Source organism: Natrix helvetica (assembly GCF_964273705.1).
Source record: "Natrix helvetica genome assembly, chromosome: 1".
NCBI lineage: Eukaryota > Metazoa > Chordata > Lepidosauria > Squamata > Natricidae > Natrix > Natrix helvetica.
In genome coordinates this window covers 72,459,433-72,476,793 of record NC_138548.1, presented here as the reverse complement: position 1 = coordinate 72,476,793, position 17,361 = coordinate 72,459,433, and the positions used below count along the sequence as shown (strand labels likewise).

The following is a 17,361-nucleotide window of genomic DNA, read 5'->3' as shown; positions in this document are numbered from 1 at the left end:
AGGCAGGCAGGTAGCCTGGCAGGCAGGCAGGTCTCTCAGGCAATTTAAGGGTCTTTTGTTTAGAAAAGTTTAGCAGAATCAGGACCTCTCCACAGATATAATTACATTTCCATTTTGGTTCCTACTTGAATCAATTTCAGAACCAAACATAGATGCCTCCCACATTTTAGAGCTCTCAATGTTAATCAAAAAGTGCGTATAACTTTATGTATTTAAAATAGGTACATAATTCTAATTCGGCTATTATTTTAGGTATTTGTTTAGATATTTCTGGCTAATTGTCAAGTTATAAAAAATTCCCAGTGATGTTCTATTTCTTTCAAAGCTATCTTGCTTTGACCACTAAGATTTTCTTCTTCTTTTGATAGTCCCGTGAAATTTCCTGCTTGGAAATAGAAGTGAATAATATGAAACGTGTTTCAAAAGGTAATACTTGGAAGTGTATTGCTTTATATTTATTTTTAATTTAAAAGCTTGTATATATTGTTTTAGTAGTCATTGGCCAATGATGTAAAAGATGAATCACATGAATCAGATAAATGCATGTTGATCACAGTAAAAAAAGTGTACAATATAAATGTGGTTAGTTAATTCCAATACGTATAGATCATTCACTCCAGATAGACTCAAGGCGGTATATGTAACTAAGCAAAACCTGACAAAAGAGGATTCCTCTATTATTTAAATCTCAGATGCCCTACAGAAAGACTTCTGCCTTTAATGCCCATCGAAACATCATTCAGGAGTGCAATAACTAGAGATCTGGAGGCAAGGTGTTTTGTAAAATGTGAAAATAATATTCTTTGTTCCCTGTCTCAGGGCATAGAGAACAACTTCGCTTGCCCTGGATCAAATACACTGGATATATGGGTTCTCTGTGGAGCAGGTTATCTCTATAAGTATAAGAGATTACTATAAATTATGGCACATCTAGATATTACTAAAACATTAGGTAACATGACCTTTAACTAGATGAAAAAGTGCATCACAGAGCAGCTATTTTATGTAATGGTGGAGTGCACTTTAGAGAAGTGTAATATTTTACTTTAGCAGTTATCTGTTTCTTTTATATTTTCATGGGATGCAAGTTAAGTTTGACGGATAAAGGAGTTCCCTGTGTAACTGTATATTTCCTTCTCCACAGATGAAATTGCTTTATTTACTATGCAAGGATGCTATGAAGAATCTCAGAAACTTCCATTGACTTATTCTATTCCTCTTGAATTTCAATGCGTCAAGTATAAAGAATCTGCCCTAAAAGTTGAATTACTAAAGAATTTGTTTGGCACAAATTCCGTATGTTTTTAAGCCACATTTTAATTCAAAAATCAAAACAAACCTCTTTCAATTACTTGTTCTATAGCGTACATTTATTTTGAATAAAAATACAGAGGCAAGACCTCTACCTCTAACAACTTCTAGGGATATCTAGCCATCATTGGACCTAGTTAACATCTATTATAACACTGATAGGTACACTTGTGATCTGTCTCATGATACTCTCTCTATATATATAAAAGATGTGAGCAGAACACCTATTTTCTTCTTTATTAAACCTAATAAAATAATAATATGGCATTTACTAAGATCAACAAAGGAATTGCAATGTAAACTTCCTTGAGCTTTCCATCATATTATGGAAATGAATTATTCTTATTCAAGTGATATTTTAATTTGCTGATACAGCTATACCTATTCAGTCAACTTTAGTTGGATGTGAATCATACACTGTTCATTAATTCTAACTAATTTTGTCGTACCCAATAAGCTTTGCCCATATATGGCAGTTTAATATGAAGGTTAACCTTTCCAGGTTGGTATTTGTGTTTGTATATGCACATTAACATGTGTCTTCCAATGTAAATGTGCAGACAGATTAGGAGTGAGGACTTGGGAGTTGAAATGGCAAATGAAATTCAGTGTTCCGGAATATGGGATCAGGTGAATAAGAGCAGAGGTAAAACTCACTTGAACTCTTTTTAGTTAGCAATAACCATTCACCCCACTCTGTGCTCAAGAAAAATGCTAAGTATCTAGCCTGCATTCTAATTCATTGGAGCAAGAGGAAGTAGGAACTGTCAACAAAGAAAGAGCATCACCTGCTCTTATTGTGAATGTTTCCAAAATGTTTCCTTTGTTAGTTATTGTTAATTATTCATATAGAACATGATTTTGATAGAGCCAATTATAAGTACATTAAATAGCTATCTCTAGCAAGAGAGCTTCATGAGCCAATAGAAGAGTGCTAATTAATTAAATTTACTATAACTATCCAATGGTCCCTGGGTGACATACAACCCCCCTCCCCATTCATAAAAATAGATAACTCATAAAAGCACATAGGGTTCTTTATTTTCCAATTAATGCAATATAGTGGATTCTGTTTTTAAAATTGAGCTTGCCTAATATACAGGATCTAAAGGTTGAATCATGGCAACTGGATTAGTTTTTGTTTTTTGCTAGTCTAAGACATTTCACTGTTCATACAAACAGGTTGATATGAGCAGTGAAACATCTCAGATTAGCAAAAACAGAAACAAAAAAAACCATAGCCCAGTTGACATGATTCAATTTTTAGACACCCTGGCCTGGATGATTGAGAAGCTTTATTAACATTGCAATGCATTTTGGGAAAGAAAACCCCTGAAGTTGATGTGGCAAGAGTTGGTACATTCCAACAACTCTCTGCCTAACTAACTTGCGTGGACTGATGAAGCTGCTTGGATGAGCAGCGAAATGTCTCAGACCAGCAAAAAAATGTCTCAGACCAGCAAAAAAATAAAACAATGAGTCATCTTGCCAAGATTCAACCTTCAGGCATGTTTGCCTGGATGATTGACAGTCTTCATTGACTAACATAGCATACTTTTTGATTTAAAAAAAAATCCAGGTTTTTAAAAACATCATTACAGCCAATGGAAATATGATCTGTAATAAACTAAAGATGCTCTTGCTTTTAATAGCTGTTGCTGTGTGTTAATACAACAAATTAACACTGCAATCCTGTAGATATCTACCTAGGAGAAAGTTCCACTGAGTTCAAGATATGCAACAGTTAAGGCTGTTATGTATTAATCTGTTCTATCTTTTAGTGTTTTTCAGATAGAAACACAGATAAAACGGTTTGTCTTACTTTACCCCTGGATTCAATCTTTATGGAAAAAGAAGTCACTATAGACCAGGTAAATACTGCAATATAGAAAATATTTAATATTTTTTAAAAGATTTAAATCTTAAATTTATATTGCAAAAAGAGGGTGGCTCAATATGTTATTGTGAATTAAACATGTAAATTAGCCTTTAAGGTAACAAATATAGAGGAATAATCTAATCTTTAAACAATGGAACTTTTCATTTTGTGGATTCCAATCACCCCAGCCATTCTGGCCAATGGAAAGGGATGTTTGAAATAGTTCAAAGATATCTGAGGAGGGCACATCTTCCCCCTCCACACACACACACTGGACAATGTGGCAACTCCCAAAAGGTCTTCAGGAAAGATCTTTTAGAGATACTAAGAATTTTTCACTCTGAAGGCATGTGCTCAGTTGTGACTTCCAATTCCTCAAAATTCCTCAAGTAAAGTAAGGAAAATGTTATTATGCAAACATGTAGATGAGATATTACAAACAGACAAGATAAAATTGCTATACTGGTATTTATAACCAATCCCTTACAACTAGTCAACTATTCAAAGTTCCAATGGACCACATCCCCAGTCACATGACGGCATTTCAGACAGTCGGCAACAGGCACACAATTTGGAGTGTTTACATTATCCCATAGTCCTTTAACTGCAATTTAGAAAGTTGTTGGGGGGGGGGGGGTTGGCCAGAAACTGACCTGTGCTTCCAGTTTTTGGCAAAAACAACCTGTAGTAATGAGTTATGTTAATGAATACTGCAAGAAAAGGCTGTAAAATTGAGTCAGTCACATAGATGATCTACTTTATGACTGTTAGACTTACAACAATAATGGGCAGGCTCCAGTATAGTTATAAGCCAAGGACTACATGTGCTTTGGTACTTGCATAAAATGTGAGGTATCAAACATTTCAAACATGTACGACACAGGTGTCAAACTCGCTGCATCACCTTGCTGTCACATGACATTTCACCATGTTTTTCCCATTTGCGGAGCTGGGGTGGGTGTGGCCTGCCCTGCCCATGGGCCGCCAGTTTGATACCCCTGATATAGGAAGATGTCCGCAATGTTACCCAACATGAAGAAATTATGTGGGATGATCACACATAAATCATGTCATTGGTTCCATTTAAAAATCATCTTCATTTGCTTATTGGAGAAGTAGAAGAAGAAACCAATAATAAAGGTTATTTCTTGTGGCATTTGTCCTTTAAACTGCAAAAAGATTTTGAAATGTAAAAATTAATTTGATTTTGTGATTTGCCTGTTGTTATTATGTAGCATATGATGAAAACATGACACAGGGAAGTAAACATATACGTACACTTCATATACAATTCCAATTCATGTAATTATTCACAAACTTTTATGGGGGTCAGAGGCCTCTTAACTGGATGTCCATTTCAGCTATCCCGGCGATCGCCTCTGGTGTTGCTTTATGCAAGTCTTCTAAGAAACCAGAGAATCATGGGCACTCTTGCACAATATGTTTAATATTTTAATGGCTAATTTGTCTGTCATGTTTAATTTATCTATTAGGTATATCATGAGTTTTAGATTAAATTCAGTGTCTCACAGAACTTTGGCAAACAAAAATCTTAATTAGAGAAGGTATAGTTGCTTGACTTGCATGATTTATGGGAGTGTCCTTCCTAGTCATAATAATTAAAACTGAATTCTATTGGTGCTTCATCTTGTCTTCTGACTGCCAATTGATGTTCATGGAATATCATGCTAATATTCTACTCTTCTGTCCTACGGAGTATTTTTTTTTTTTTTTTGCAGTCCATACATTGTATTTTTGAGAGCCAGTTTGTTATACTAGATAAGGAATCAGGTTAGGAACCAGGAGACTGTGAATTCTAATTCTGATTTAGGCATAAAATTGGGTCAATCAGACACTCTCTTGATTCAAGGAAAGTGGCAGTGGCAAACCACTTCTGAAAAAACCTTGTCCAGAAAATTACAGGATGTCACCAGGCAATTGCCTGGAGTCAAAAATTGACCCAAAGACACCCCGCCCAAAAAAAGAGAGAGAAAACATTATATTTTGTAAATCATTTTGGTTTGCTATTTGATTTTCAGGTTTGCTAAGATTGCTTTGAAGGTATTTTGTTGCTTTGTGGGAGATTGTGATGCCAACAGTTTGTAGCACAATGATTTCTGAGATGTTTTTCTTTGATATATAGAAGAATAATCCTTTTAAGAGGATTGTGATGGTTGTGCTATAGTTGATTGTTGTATGGGTTGACTCAAGTTCATTGTGTTAGAAAATGTTACATAAATATTTAGTCCTTTTTCTGGAATTCAAAATATAATTGTGCATGTGTAAAGGAGGGAGCAAAGGAATATGTAGGTGAATATAGAAATTGATGATTTTTCCATAAAAATGTCAGGCAGTGATGTTAAAAAGTCTCTTGCAAATAAACAATAATTAACTTTCAATTAAACAGAATTTACTTTATCAAATTATTAACAATATTTTTATCTCTAGGACAAATCAATTGACTTATGTGTAAAGGTAAAAGAGTGGTAAGAGAAAATACTTCAACTTATTGATTGACAATGGGTCATCAAGCTGGATTTACTAGATAACTATATTTTTTCCATAATGATCTGTCCCTAACCTGGTTTTTCAATCTTGCAATGATTTTTGTGCATGATGCAATAATCTCTGCTGTCTCCACTATCATCTGAGGTGTTTCAGTCTTATGGCTGGGTTAGGATGGAAGTGTGATTTTGCTTGAGATTCTTTTCCATATTACTGGATATTTTATAGTGGATATTATTATAGTGTTTTCCAAAATTAATCGTAAGTGATATTTTATTTCTTTCATCATGGACTATATAAAAGGCAAAAAGAGCTTGATGTGCGTTTAGATTACGAACTGTGTCCAGATGAACAAGTATTTTTACAGAAAAGGAAGAAAATTGTAGCAGATGCCCTGAAAAGAGTTCTTTGCATGGACAATGATTTGCAAGATCATGAGGTATGTAAAGCATAACCATTGCAATTCAGTATTATCTATTATCTAGACCTCTGACAAACCTAAACATAGATGGAAGAGTTCTGATTTAAAAATAGGATGGAGAAAATTGATAAATGAATACATTGGTAATTTATCTAGGTTAGACAGAGAAATATTTTTGTCTTAGGTAACATTTTCACGACATATGGGCAGACTTAACCATAGTTTCAACTAGGAAACTGTGAGTATCCTAGACTAAGCGAAGTCCAAAAACTCCCCAAAATTCCTGGAAGCCTGGTACGCAGACAAATCAGCCATCAATAGGTATATAATGACAAACTAAACTATATTCCATTCAAAAGAGAAAATCAAAAAGCCAAAAAGGAAACAAATAGACCTAGACACCTCCTCACCAGCAATCAACACCCAGATAAGCAGAGATTAACAGCAAAATGAACATTAGACCACAACAATCAATAAGCAAACAACACCACAATCAATTAATTACCAATTAAGACAAATGAGGTAATAGTAAACAGCTGCCCAATCAAGGAATCACCAAGACCACTCCCACTAACACTGACAAGGCAAGTATATATAATGATAGCAAACTCTACTACTAGTACTTGAGTTATTATTATTTATTTAGAAAAAAATCTGAGAATTTTTCTCCAATTTTGATTTGTGAAGTCACTTGGCCATTGTTATTTGCTCCTTTTTATCATTGATAAAATGAGGGTTTCCCCCCACTTCATTGGGTTTTATTTGTTGAACAGGTACCTGTGGTGGCTATCATGGCAACAGGAGGTGGAGCTCGGGCATTTACAGCTTTACATGGCCATTTACTTGGTCTTCAGAAACTGAATCTCTTAGACTGCTTCACGTACATTTCTGGATCTTCTGGTTCTACTTGGTAAGAACGATATAAGCAAAGGAATTTTTTAAAAAACCCATCTACCTATCATGGATTCTGACAAGAAGAGTTGCCTTATGGTGAGATGGATGGCCATAAATGTAATAAATAAATAAAATCAATCAATAAATACATTCATCTTGGCTGTTCATATTATACTCTTGCTAATAAACCTAATCTTTGAAATGTCACTCTAAGTTGATGAGGAAATGGGATTGATGGGCAGAATTCATATCTTTACAATTTATTTTTTTATTTAAAACATTCCTATATCTTCCCATCTTTTAACCAACTGCCACAGAAAAGGCCTGTATCCTAACTCCCATCCAATGATAGTATTTAAGTGAAGTATCTGACCTGGTAGTTTTAAAAAATGCAATAAAATTAAAGCAAAAATCTGTTCACTTCCTGTGTACAGAATAATGATATTAACTGCTCTGATTTAAAAAAAAAGGAATTGTGGGAGCAGGCACATGGGGCAGTTCTCATTCATTAAATTTGCCAGTTGACCTTGGGTAGGCTTCTGTTCAGGTTGGATGGAAATGTGATTTAAGCTTTGGAAGAAAGGGCAGGTAACCAGGATGAAATATCCAAATTTGCAGTAAATATATAAATTGCATAACCAGGTTGGAGAGTTCTGTTCTTGGTTTTGTTTTAAATTGGAATGCCTTTTGTCGAGTCCAAGAATGACTCATGATGATTCCTCCAAACTGATTTGTTTACTCTTTCATATCTTGCCAAACTGAGCACTTTAGAATCTGCATATACCATATATTCTGTGAACTATTAGATCATCTTCATTAGGTCATCTTCATCCTCTTTCTCTCACGCATAAGATTTGGAGTGAGTTGCCTCTTATCCCCCTGGTGTGTAACCCTTCCCTCCCAGGGATCCACCTCCTTACTATATTCCAACACACATTTCCTGCCTTCGTGGTCTTGTCGTATGTTTAAAAAATCATCTTTGGCAGATTAGCAATAATTTCCCACGATAGTTCAAAAACAGAGGAAAAAATTTACAAACGTGAAAATGACTTTTTAAAATTTCTTTGGGCTGTCTTGGCCAAAACTTTGGGTCTGCATTTCTTGGGTAGGCTGAATTAATTGTGGTAGGTTTTGCTTATTTTCACTATTATTGAATATTTAAAGGAATTTTGACAGGAAAAATCCTAAAGTTGCATCACAATACTTCTTGTTCTTCTTTTCTAACAGTTTTTAAATTAGCATGATGGTTTAGTGTTTAAGTATTAAATAGTATTAAATTGTGCTAATAACCCTTAATATAATTTAGGAAATTGTCACTCTCATTATCAAGATGTGTCTTTTTTGTAGGACACTTTCAAATCTGTATGAAGATCCTGGTTGGTCACAGAAGGATCTTTCAGGACCAATTGCAGAAGCTCGCAAAAACATGTCCAAATGCAAGCTGGATTGCTTTACATTAGACCACTTAAAAGAATACCGTGATAGTCTGAAGCAGCGTAAAGAGGATGGCTACAAAACTTGCATTACTGATATCTGGGGACTTTTTGTTGACCAAGCGTTAGGAAATGGGGTAAGAGATATTTCTGATTTCTCAATTATTAAAAGGTTTTGATTTCTCAATTATTTAAAGGTTTTGAATATACATGCTGAAAGATCAAAGCAATGCAAGCAACACAATAGCCTTATCTAGACATTCAGTTTGAATGTGCAGAGTACAAAAACCTGGTATAGGGTTGAAGGTACCTGGGCTGATTCCCTCCCTACCCCCAAAAAAAGTTTACATTCACATTATGCTGCCTCTTCTTCTGACCTTTTCACATCCAATGCAAAGGTTATGAGGAAATTCTAAGTGTCTTCAGTGGAACTTACATTGAACACTCCTTATGCTTATCATGCAGTTCATAACAATGGAACAGGTGAAGATGTCACATTGGGTGGTAGAACACATGGTGGGCCTCTATATGATTTATGTGCTCAATATATCCAGATCAAACATCTATGGAGATTCTCAGTCGTCCAGCTCATAGTTGTCCCAAAGGTGATTTAGGTAGGGAGTTCTTAAACACATAGCACAACATAGGAGAATAAATGTTTTAAAGAAATATAATGTTTCATTCATTGTTGGTGGATTTATTTTTACCTTTGTTTGACATGAATATAAATGTATGGGGTTTTCCCCCCAGTTATTTTAATATCCCCAAAATACTTTTTCAAAGAAAAATAAGAAAGTCCATTTGCCTTTTGAAAAATTGCCTTTGGGACATTTGGGACACTGGCATAATTATGGAACTAATAGCAAAAACACACTTCCCAAGTCTCATTGCATGATATTATTTTGAGAAAGTCACTGGGGCATATCTATTCTGTTGGACACAATAATCACAATTTGGCAAATAAAATGGCAGATAATCCCAGTGAGAAGGAGAAGGACATTTTAGGGCCTTTCTTAGAACTAAATGAATGTGGACTACAGATTTTGCCTCCCAAGTCTCTTTTCTGATGGGAGAGTACATATTACTAGAATTCTTTAACAATAGGGTACTTAAGATTCAAAAGGGGAAGTTAAAATATTGTCAAAATCTATCTTCTAAGAAGTAGATTTTAGTTATTTGTAAACGGATTCTTTTAATACTGTTAGCCCCAACTATTAGGCTAAGAGGGGAAGGTAGGTATAAGACCCAGGTTTATTGCTTCCTTCAGCAATTTGAATATGTTCAAACAAGACCTACCATGTGTAATAGTATGTGGGAATGATCTTTGGAGGCAGGATGAAGATCCACAAACTAGACTATCTACCATCATGTAAAAGATAGCTCAACTAATAGAAGGGGGAGGGTGGGAAGCATTTCAGAAAAGACTCTCCCATGATTTCTAGAGAGTAAAGAGGAAGAGAAAAACTTTCAATCTGATAAGATTATGTCAACATAGCCTTACAATAAAAGTAGAGAGACTCCTCATAATTGTGTTTTTTGTATGGAACTAAAGGAGTTTCTTGGATGAGAAGCAAAACATTTTGAAAGGAAAATGTTGCCTTTTGGAAACCTTTGGGACAACCATGGCCTAGAATGATTGAGAATCTCATTTCTGTCTGGACTAGCTCAAAGGGCTAATACCATACTATTCATCCAGCAGATGGGTCTCAATAAATAAAATGTCAAAGAAAATGGTTTTCAGAGAAATGTTTGGTCAGTTCTGTTCTCTTCAATGAACCCAGATGAAATGTGAAAGGGATAGAGAAACAATGTGACAATTTGTTCCAGAAATGAATCAAATATATGAGGACAATGAAATTTAAATTAGGATTCTTCCCATTCTTTCTAGTTTTAATTGGATTAAATCTATGACATTTTTGTGATTCGCTGTTGATTTATTTTTGCAGAGATGTAGCAGCACACTTTCAGAGCAGAAGCATGCCCTGAATCATGGTCAGAATCCTTTGCCCATGTATATGGTCCTCAACACCAGGGACAAATATAGCCTTCAAGAATTTAAAGGTAACATTACCCACATTGATTGGGACTCAACAATAATAAGGGGTCTTATTGATCTGCCAGGAAAGGCAAAGATTTAAAGGTAAGACAGAATTCAAGATGGTATTCCTCACCCTCCTGATGAAAATGAGAAGACAGAGCCCTGGTTTGTGCACTCCATTTATGCTAGACAGCAAAAAGAAGACTTTGGAGAGATTTACTTCTGCAAATGTAAATCCCAACAGGAGAACAGGGAACATTAATTCAAGAGCCAACATAAATACCACAGACTCTCATGTAAACTAATAGACAGGATAGCCTTCGTTTTCTTGATGTTTTCAATTACTGATGAACTGGTGGATTAGAGGGGAGCAAAAAACTGTGAAGATTTAAAAAGTCAGCCATAAAAATGATACTTGGCACTTAATCATTGCTTGGTCTTTTCAGTGCTATTCAATATTTCAATTCTCCCTGTATATTTTGTATACTTAGCTTGGTGGGAATGTGGCAAAAATGCAACTAATAAATTTAAAAAGCTAATTTAGTTACATTCAACTATCGCAATATCATATTTTTCAAAACCAGTGTTTCATTTGAACCTGTAACTGATATGATTTTGTTGTAGAGTGGATGGAATTTACTCCTTTTGAGGTTGGATTATTAAAATACGGTGCCTACATTCGTGCTGAAGACTTTGGAAGCAAATTCTTTATGGGTCGAATGATGAAGAAGATCCCAGAATCTCAAATCTGCTTCATGAAAGGTGCATTCAAGATCTTTACCTGATTCTTTTTAAAAAAAAATATACAACCTTCTGAAAAATAGTTTTCCCAAGGCAGTTTACAACTTTCTAAAATAAAATTGTGACTAATTAAATATTGAAAATTATTAGTGTTGCTAAACCACTCATACACGTTCCATGAAACAATGCCATTACTTTTCAGAAATTCTGGTTTCACTTGTCTGAAATATGCCAAAAACAAGGTTGAAAGCAAAAACCAACAAGGCTGATAGTTTTAGATTGTAATCTAAAGCAACAGGGAAGGGGAGATATGTTCCCCTCAAGGAAAAATAGAATATTTCAAAGGAACCGTAGGAGAAAAACATAGAACAAGGAAGGGCACATTTTGAGGAGGCACAGAAAAGCAAAAATCTATTTTGTTTGCTTGCTTGCTCGTTCATTCATTCGTTCATTCATTCATTCATTCACTCAATTTTGATAGCTGCCCATTTCAGTCAATGACTCTTGGTGGTTTACAATTACCACACTGTCTTGTTGATGCCAGAAAACATACTAGTTAGTCCATATCCAGTGATGAGACTGGACAGGTGGAACACAGAAGGAAAACAAGGTCCGAAGGGGGCCACAAGCAAGAGAAGATTTAGGAGCACTGTTCAAAAGCATTTTCAGTTTCTTCCAATGTTATTCCATAAATTTGACAAGTTGGTACTGTCGCCTGTGATTGTGAACCACAACAGATCATACTAGAATCTAGGCAAGAATCTAAATTAGTTACAGGGCTGATTCACATAGGCCATGAACTCTCTGCACCACTTCAAGCATGAGCCACTGATTATTACTAGAGAAGGAGCGCCTCATATTTTTCTCTGCTTTTACTTAGCCCATCATTTTTTTTTCATTTGTAGCAGCTTATGTATTGCTGTCCTGTCCACATTGCTTCACTTCAGCAGCTCTGCTCCAGTTGGCTAATGTAGTCTGGAATAGCCCCTCTTCTCTGGACTTTCCTTCATGGCCATTTTTTTTACAAATTCAGCAGCAAACAGTAAACACTGGACTTTCCTTCCCATCCTCTTCCTCCTGCCAGATTCATTGATGGATCTGTGACTTTTTACAATTCACATCAGTTTCAGGTAAAATTGACAAGAACTCCACTACTATCCCATTTTAGCTAAAGTGGCAGGGGAAATGATAAAACTGAAATATTGCCCCCCATACCCTCTTTATTAGTTCAGAGGGAGTAAGGAAGCAGGAGAAGCCTTTAATCAGGAATTCTGGTAAATATGCTTTGGATTGTGACCAAAGTGAAGGAGGAGGTTTGAAACCAGAAAGGTATTTCTTAAGCCAACTTTATTTCTGGCTGGTCTAGGAAGAATGCAAAGAAGACCAATAAACATAATTAAGAGACTGGAGTTTAAAATATATGAAGAAGTGTTGCAGAAATTCGGTATGTCTAGTTTAATGGTGGGGGGACCTAGGAGAGACATGATAGTGTTCCAATATCTAAAGAGCTGCCACAAAGAAGAGGGGATCAAGCTATTCTCCAAAGCAACTGAAGGCAGAGCAAGAAGCAATGGATGAAAATGAATCAAAGAGAGAACCAAACTAGAACTAAGGAGAAATTTCCCAACAGAACAATTAACCAGTGGAATGGATTGCATCCAGAAGTTGTGGGTCCTCCAACACTGGAGATTTGCCTGAAATGGTATAGGGCACGGGTGTCAAAGTTGATGGTGTCACGTGAACGACACATGATGAATTGTGACCATTTTTATTATTGCCGAGGTGGGGTCGGCATGGCCTGCATGTGATGCATTTGGCCCACAGGCCACCAGTTTGACACCCCTGCATAGGGTCTCCTGCTTGAGCAGGCAGTTGGACCAGAAGACCTCCAAGATCCCTCCAATTCTGTTATTCTGTTATGCCAGGGAGGCAAGCAGCTAAAGGCTGCATTGTGGAAAAGCTTACTCCATCATACTTTGAGTTAGAGACCTTATTATAGTTGTATAAACCTAAACTTTATAAAAATGTACTGCTTAAAACTCACCCAATTATTTCCCTTTTATAGCCTTTATCAAAGTATATATTCCCCCTATTCATGAGTATTAATTTCTTACATTAGCTGTAATTAAATTCTTCTGATCAGATAGGAAAAGCACTGGCAGCGTGTGTGGGATGTTGTTCCCCTGCCATTAACAAATTTCTTCCATAAAAATAGTGTATCTTTTTTGAAAGCCTGGGTACCAAGCGACAGAGCCAGAGCTACTCAACGATGAGCAGGTGGCTGTTGAGCAGGTGGCTGCTAGTGAATAGCCCTGGGAAAGAAGCAGGGCTTCTTTTAATTGACAGAAATGGAAAAGTTTGGAAACTACTGTTTTTCCCTAATGCCTGTATATGGACTTGTACATAGTAAAAGAAACAACAAGTCCACATCATCTTTATTTCTGTGAAGCAATTGTTCTCCTTTAAAGACACACCCACATTGAGCTATGAAAGAGTCCAGGGCCCTTCTGTGAAAGCGTCTAAAAATTCTCTAGTTCACAGCTCTTCTGGGTTTTTTTTTTAAACTTTGTCCTTAAAATTTTTGATTTTGCTGAAGATTTAAAAATTGACTTCAAGAACCAACAATATTGAAGATTCTTGCAGAGGAACATATTTCTTCTGTTGCTCTGATTATTAATATGGATTATGTTGCTCTGGGCAGTTCAACAGTACTTAGCGTGATCAATACTTTAATTACTATACATGCTGTTGGGTATGTTCAGTTCAGAGAGTCAGGTTGACGCAATGATTAAGACACCAGGCTAGAATCCATAAGACTCTGAGTTCTAGTCCTGATTTAGGCGTAAAGCCAACCGGGTAATCTGGAGTCAGCCATTCTCTCTCTCATTCCTAGGAAAGAGGCAATGGCAAACCACCACTAGCTCTTCCCAAGAAAACTGCAGGGACTTCTCCAAGGGATTTGCCAGGAGCCAGTAATGACTCAAAGGCACAAGATTTTTAGTTAATTCCTGAAATGAACTGGAGGAATGACCAGGCTGTTCTTGAAAACTACCAAGTGAAAAAGGCTGAGACATTTTTATTGGCTTCCAAATCTCATGATAATATTTTTGTTTCCTTTTAAATCAGAATAACGTATTACTAATGTTTAATGAAGGTTACATTCTATTTTGTGGAAGCTTACGCTTTAATTGAAATGAATATCTTTGAGATGCCACATACCTCCAATTTTGGCTTCTTTGCTGCTTTGTACAAGTACTAACAGCTTCAATTTTTCAAAGAAATATGCAGTGAACTGGCCCTGGGACTTTTCCTCCACTAAGTCTATGTTTTATTGCTGAACAATCTCCCATCCATTTTTAAAAAATGTATGTATAGTGCAGTGGTGGGTTCCGGATTCTGTTCCAACCGTACTGGTTGGAATGGCCCCGGCTTCACCCACATGGACGCGTGCGGTGTGCACATGCGCCATCCTTGCCTGCGATGCTTCCACAAGCCTCCACGACACTCCAGCTGCTCAGAGGAGCGTCACGCAGGCACTGTATGCACCATGCAAGTGCGCAGAAATGCCAAAAGCTTAAAGCACAGGTAAGGAGCGAGGGCGGGAGGGTGGGCCCTCTGGGGCACCGTATTGGAACGGTATCTGGTGCTTCAGGCAGGCTCCAGTATTCCCATACCTGGGCTACCGCCTACAACCCACCACTGATGTAGTGTTACATTCTGGGTGAGAATGGAGGCGAGGGCAGAGTAACTTTAGCAAAGCTCTTTAATTCATTCGCACAACAACAGAATAGCCTGGCTGACAGCATTCCTTTTATAGGAAGCTGTCAGCCAGTCAACCAATCAGACTAAAGTATTTTCCCACTTCAATAACGGACCTGAGTAAGAACTTCAGTAACTAGTTTTGGTTACTCATTTGAATACGTAACATATAGTTTTTATGTTTTAAATAATTTATGGTATTTGTGCACTGCCCAAAATCTTTCTGTAAGGAAAACAGGCTGTTTCTAAATTTGATAAATAAATAAAAGTAAATAAAACTTCTTATTTAGCAATCCAAATTGTTTCAGAGACCTCCAACAGCTGAAGTTTAAATTGTTCAAAATTGTTCAAAAAGGACTGTCTTGGGAACCAGCCTGGGCAAAGTTCATGTGGATGTTTAGGAATTAGCATTTCTGAGGTGAAAGCTTGCTCTGAACCCTTAGAGAATGAGACATCTTCATTAGAGCCATAGGACTGCAGTCTTAACATCCAATTAGAACTGTTTGGAAAACAGACCTTTTGATATGTACCATTCAGAACTAAACTTGAATATCTTACTGACTCTTGATCTTGCTTTAGGTATTTGGAGTAATGTGTTTTCCTATAACCTCTTGGATTCATGGCGTGGAATTGACAGTTCAGAAGACAGTTTTTGGCACAGGTATACCCAGGACAAAATAAAGCAAATAGGTTAGTAAAATACAAGTTGCTTTAAATGTGATTATGGATTTTAATTATTTAGTTTATATAATAGCAATAACAATAGCACATAGACACATACCACTTCACAGTGGTTTACAACCCTCTCTAACTGGTTTACAGAGTCAGCATATTTCCCCCAACAATCTGGGTCCTCATTTTGCCACCTCAGAAGAATGGAAGGTTAAGTCAACCTTGAACCTGGTGAGATTCCATCTGCAAAATTGCAGTCAGCCGGCAGTCAGCGGAAGTAGCCTGCAATACTGCATTCTAACCACTGTGCCACCACAGCTCTCTAGTGTATCAAGTCTAGTGATAAAACCCTTGGTTGGAAATGTCCATTAAGTGAAAATTTGCAACTATATTATTGCAAAAAGTTAATTCTAAAATGTAATGAAAAAGACCAATTAACCCACTGCAGCAAATTACATATCAGAACTTCACTGGTCTTTGCTATCTTTCATTTTTTTACTTAACAGTTTGGGTTTATAACTACAGTAATCTTTCTCAAAAAATGCTGTAGGATGTTAGAATGGGCAGTAGATAGATCTCATTCATATTTCAGAATGTCACCTAATAATGAAAAGGTCAATAGCTGTACTCTGAAAAGCAATGTTTCCCAACCATGATAATTTTAAGTTGTGTGGAGTTCCCTCGCAGAATTTCTCAGTTACAATGCTGGCAGGGAAATTCTGGGAGTTGAAGTACACACACTTTAAAGTTGTTGAGATTGAGAAACACTGCTATAGAATAACAACAAAAAATAATGATCAGCAGAAATAACAGTACACTGGTAGTACAGAACTGAGCTCACAAATGCATACTTAAAGCAGTATGCATTTACTTCCCCAGTGTTTCTGAAGTAAAGCAGGATATCGGTCATCAATGTTCCATAAATCAGGAGGTACTGCAGTGAACTGTATGTGTTCATATACCAAATGATAGATAAAGGTAAAGGTTCCCCTCACACATATGTGCTAGTCATTGCCGACTCTAGGGGCGGTGCTCATCTCCATTTCAAAGCTGTCCAAAGCGTTGTCCAAAGATGTCTCCGTGATCATGTGGCCGGTATGACTAAACGCCGAAGGTACACGGAACGCTGTTACCTTCCCACCAGAGTTGTCCCTATTTTTCTACTTGTGTTTTTACACGCTTTCAAACTGCTAGGTTGGCAGAAGTTGGGACAAGTAATGGGAGCTCACTCCGTTATGCGACACTTGGGATTTGAACCGCCGAACTGCTGACCTTTCTGATCGATAAGCTCAGGGTCTTAGCCATTGAGCCACTGTGTCCCATAAATTATAGATAGATCGTATTTATTTCATTTAGTGGCCAGATTAAATAAAACATACAGTATATAAACTAAATACCACAATCATACAACCTATCCACATAGCCCTGAGAAATTGAAAAAGTGAAATCCCAAAGGTCCTTTTTTCAAGAGGAAACTGGACTTTCTTGTTTTTCTTTGAAGATGTTTTGTTTCGCATCCAAGATTCTTGATCTGAAAAAGCTTTGTGGATGAGAAGTGAAACGTCTTCAAAGAAAAAGAAAAAAGTCCTATTGCCTCTTGAAAAAAGGACCTTTGGGATTTCACTTTTTCAATTTTTCAAGGCTATGTGTTGTCCCAAAAGCACCTTTGGGATAACCAAAATCTGGATGACTGAGAATCTCCAAGACA

The 17,361-nt window shown here is 36.6% G+C and overlaps 1 protein-coding gene across 1 annotated transcript in view; it reads left to right on the top strand.

Annotated features, from left to right (window-relative positions):
• Positions 1-17,361, top strand: part of LOC309387063 (cytosolic phospholipase A2 epsilon-like) — a gene marked incomplete at its 5' end in the record, with an annotated part of 36,567 nt that overhangs the window by 6,448 nt on the left and 12,758 nt on the right. The window contains 10 exons of the mRNA XM_081943203.1: positions 369-426; positions 1,145-1,296; positions 3,093-3,182; positions 5,639-5,676; positions 5,999-6,134; positions 6,890-7,026; positions 8,358-8,580; positions 10,390-10,504; positions 11,106-11,243; positions 15,561-15,671. Coding sequence (XP_081799329.1) covers positions 369-426; positions 1,145-1,296; positions 3,093-3,182; positions 5,639-5,676; positions 5,999-6,134; positions 6,890-7,026; positions 8,358-8,580; positions 10,390-10,504; positions 11,106-11,243; positions 15,561-15,671 — 1,198 coding nt within the window. The remainder of the gene's footprint in view (positions 1-368; positions 427-1,144; positions 1,297-3,092; positions 3,183-5,638; positions 5,677-5,998; positions 6,135-6,889; positions 7,027-8,357; positions 8,581-10,389; positions 10,505-11,105; positions 11,244-15,560; positions 15,672-17,361) is intronic.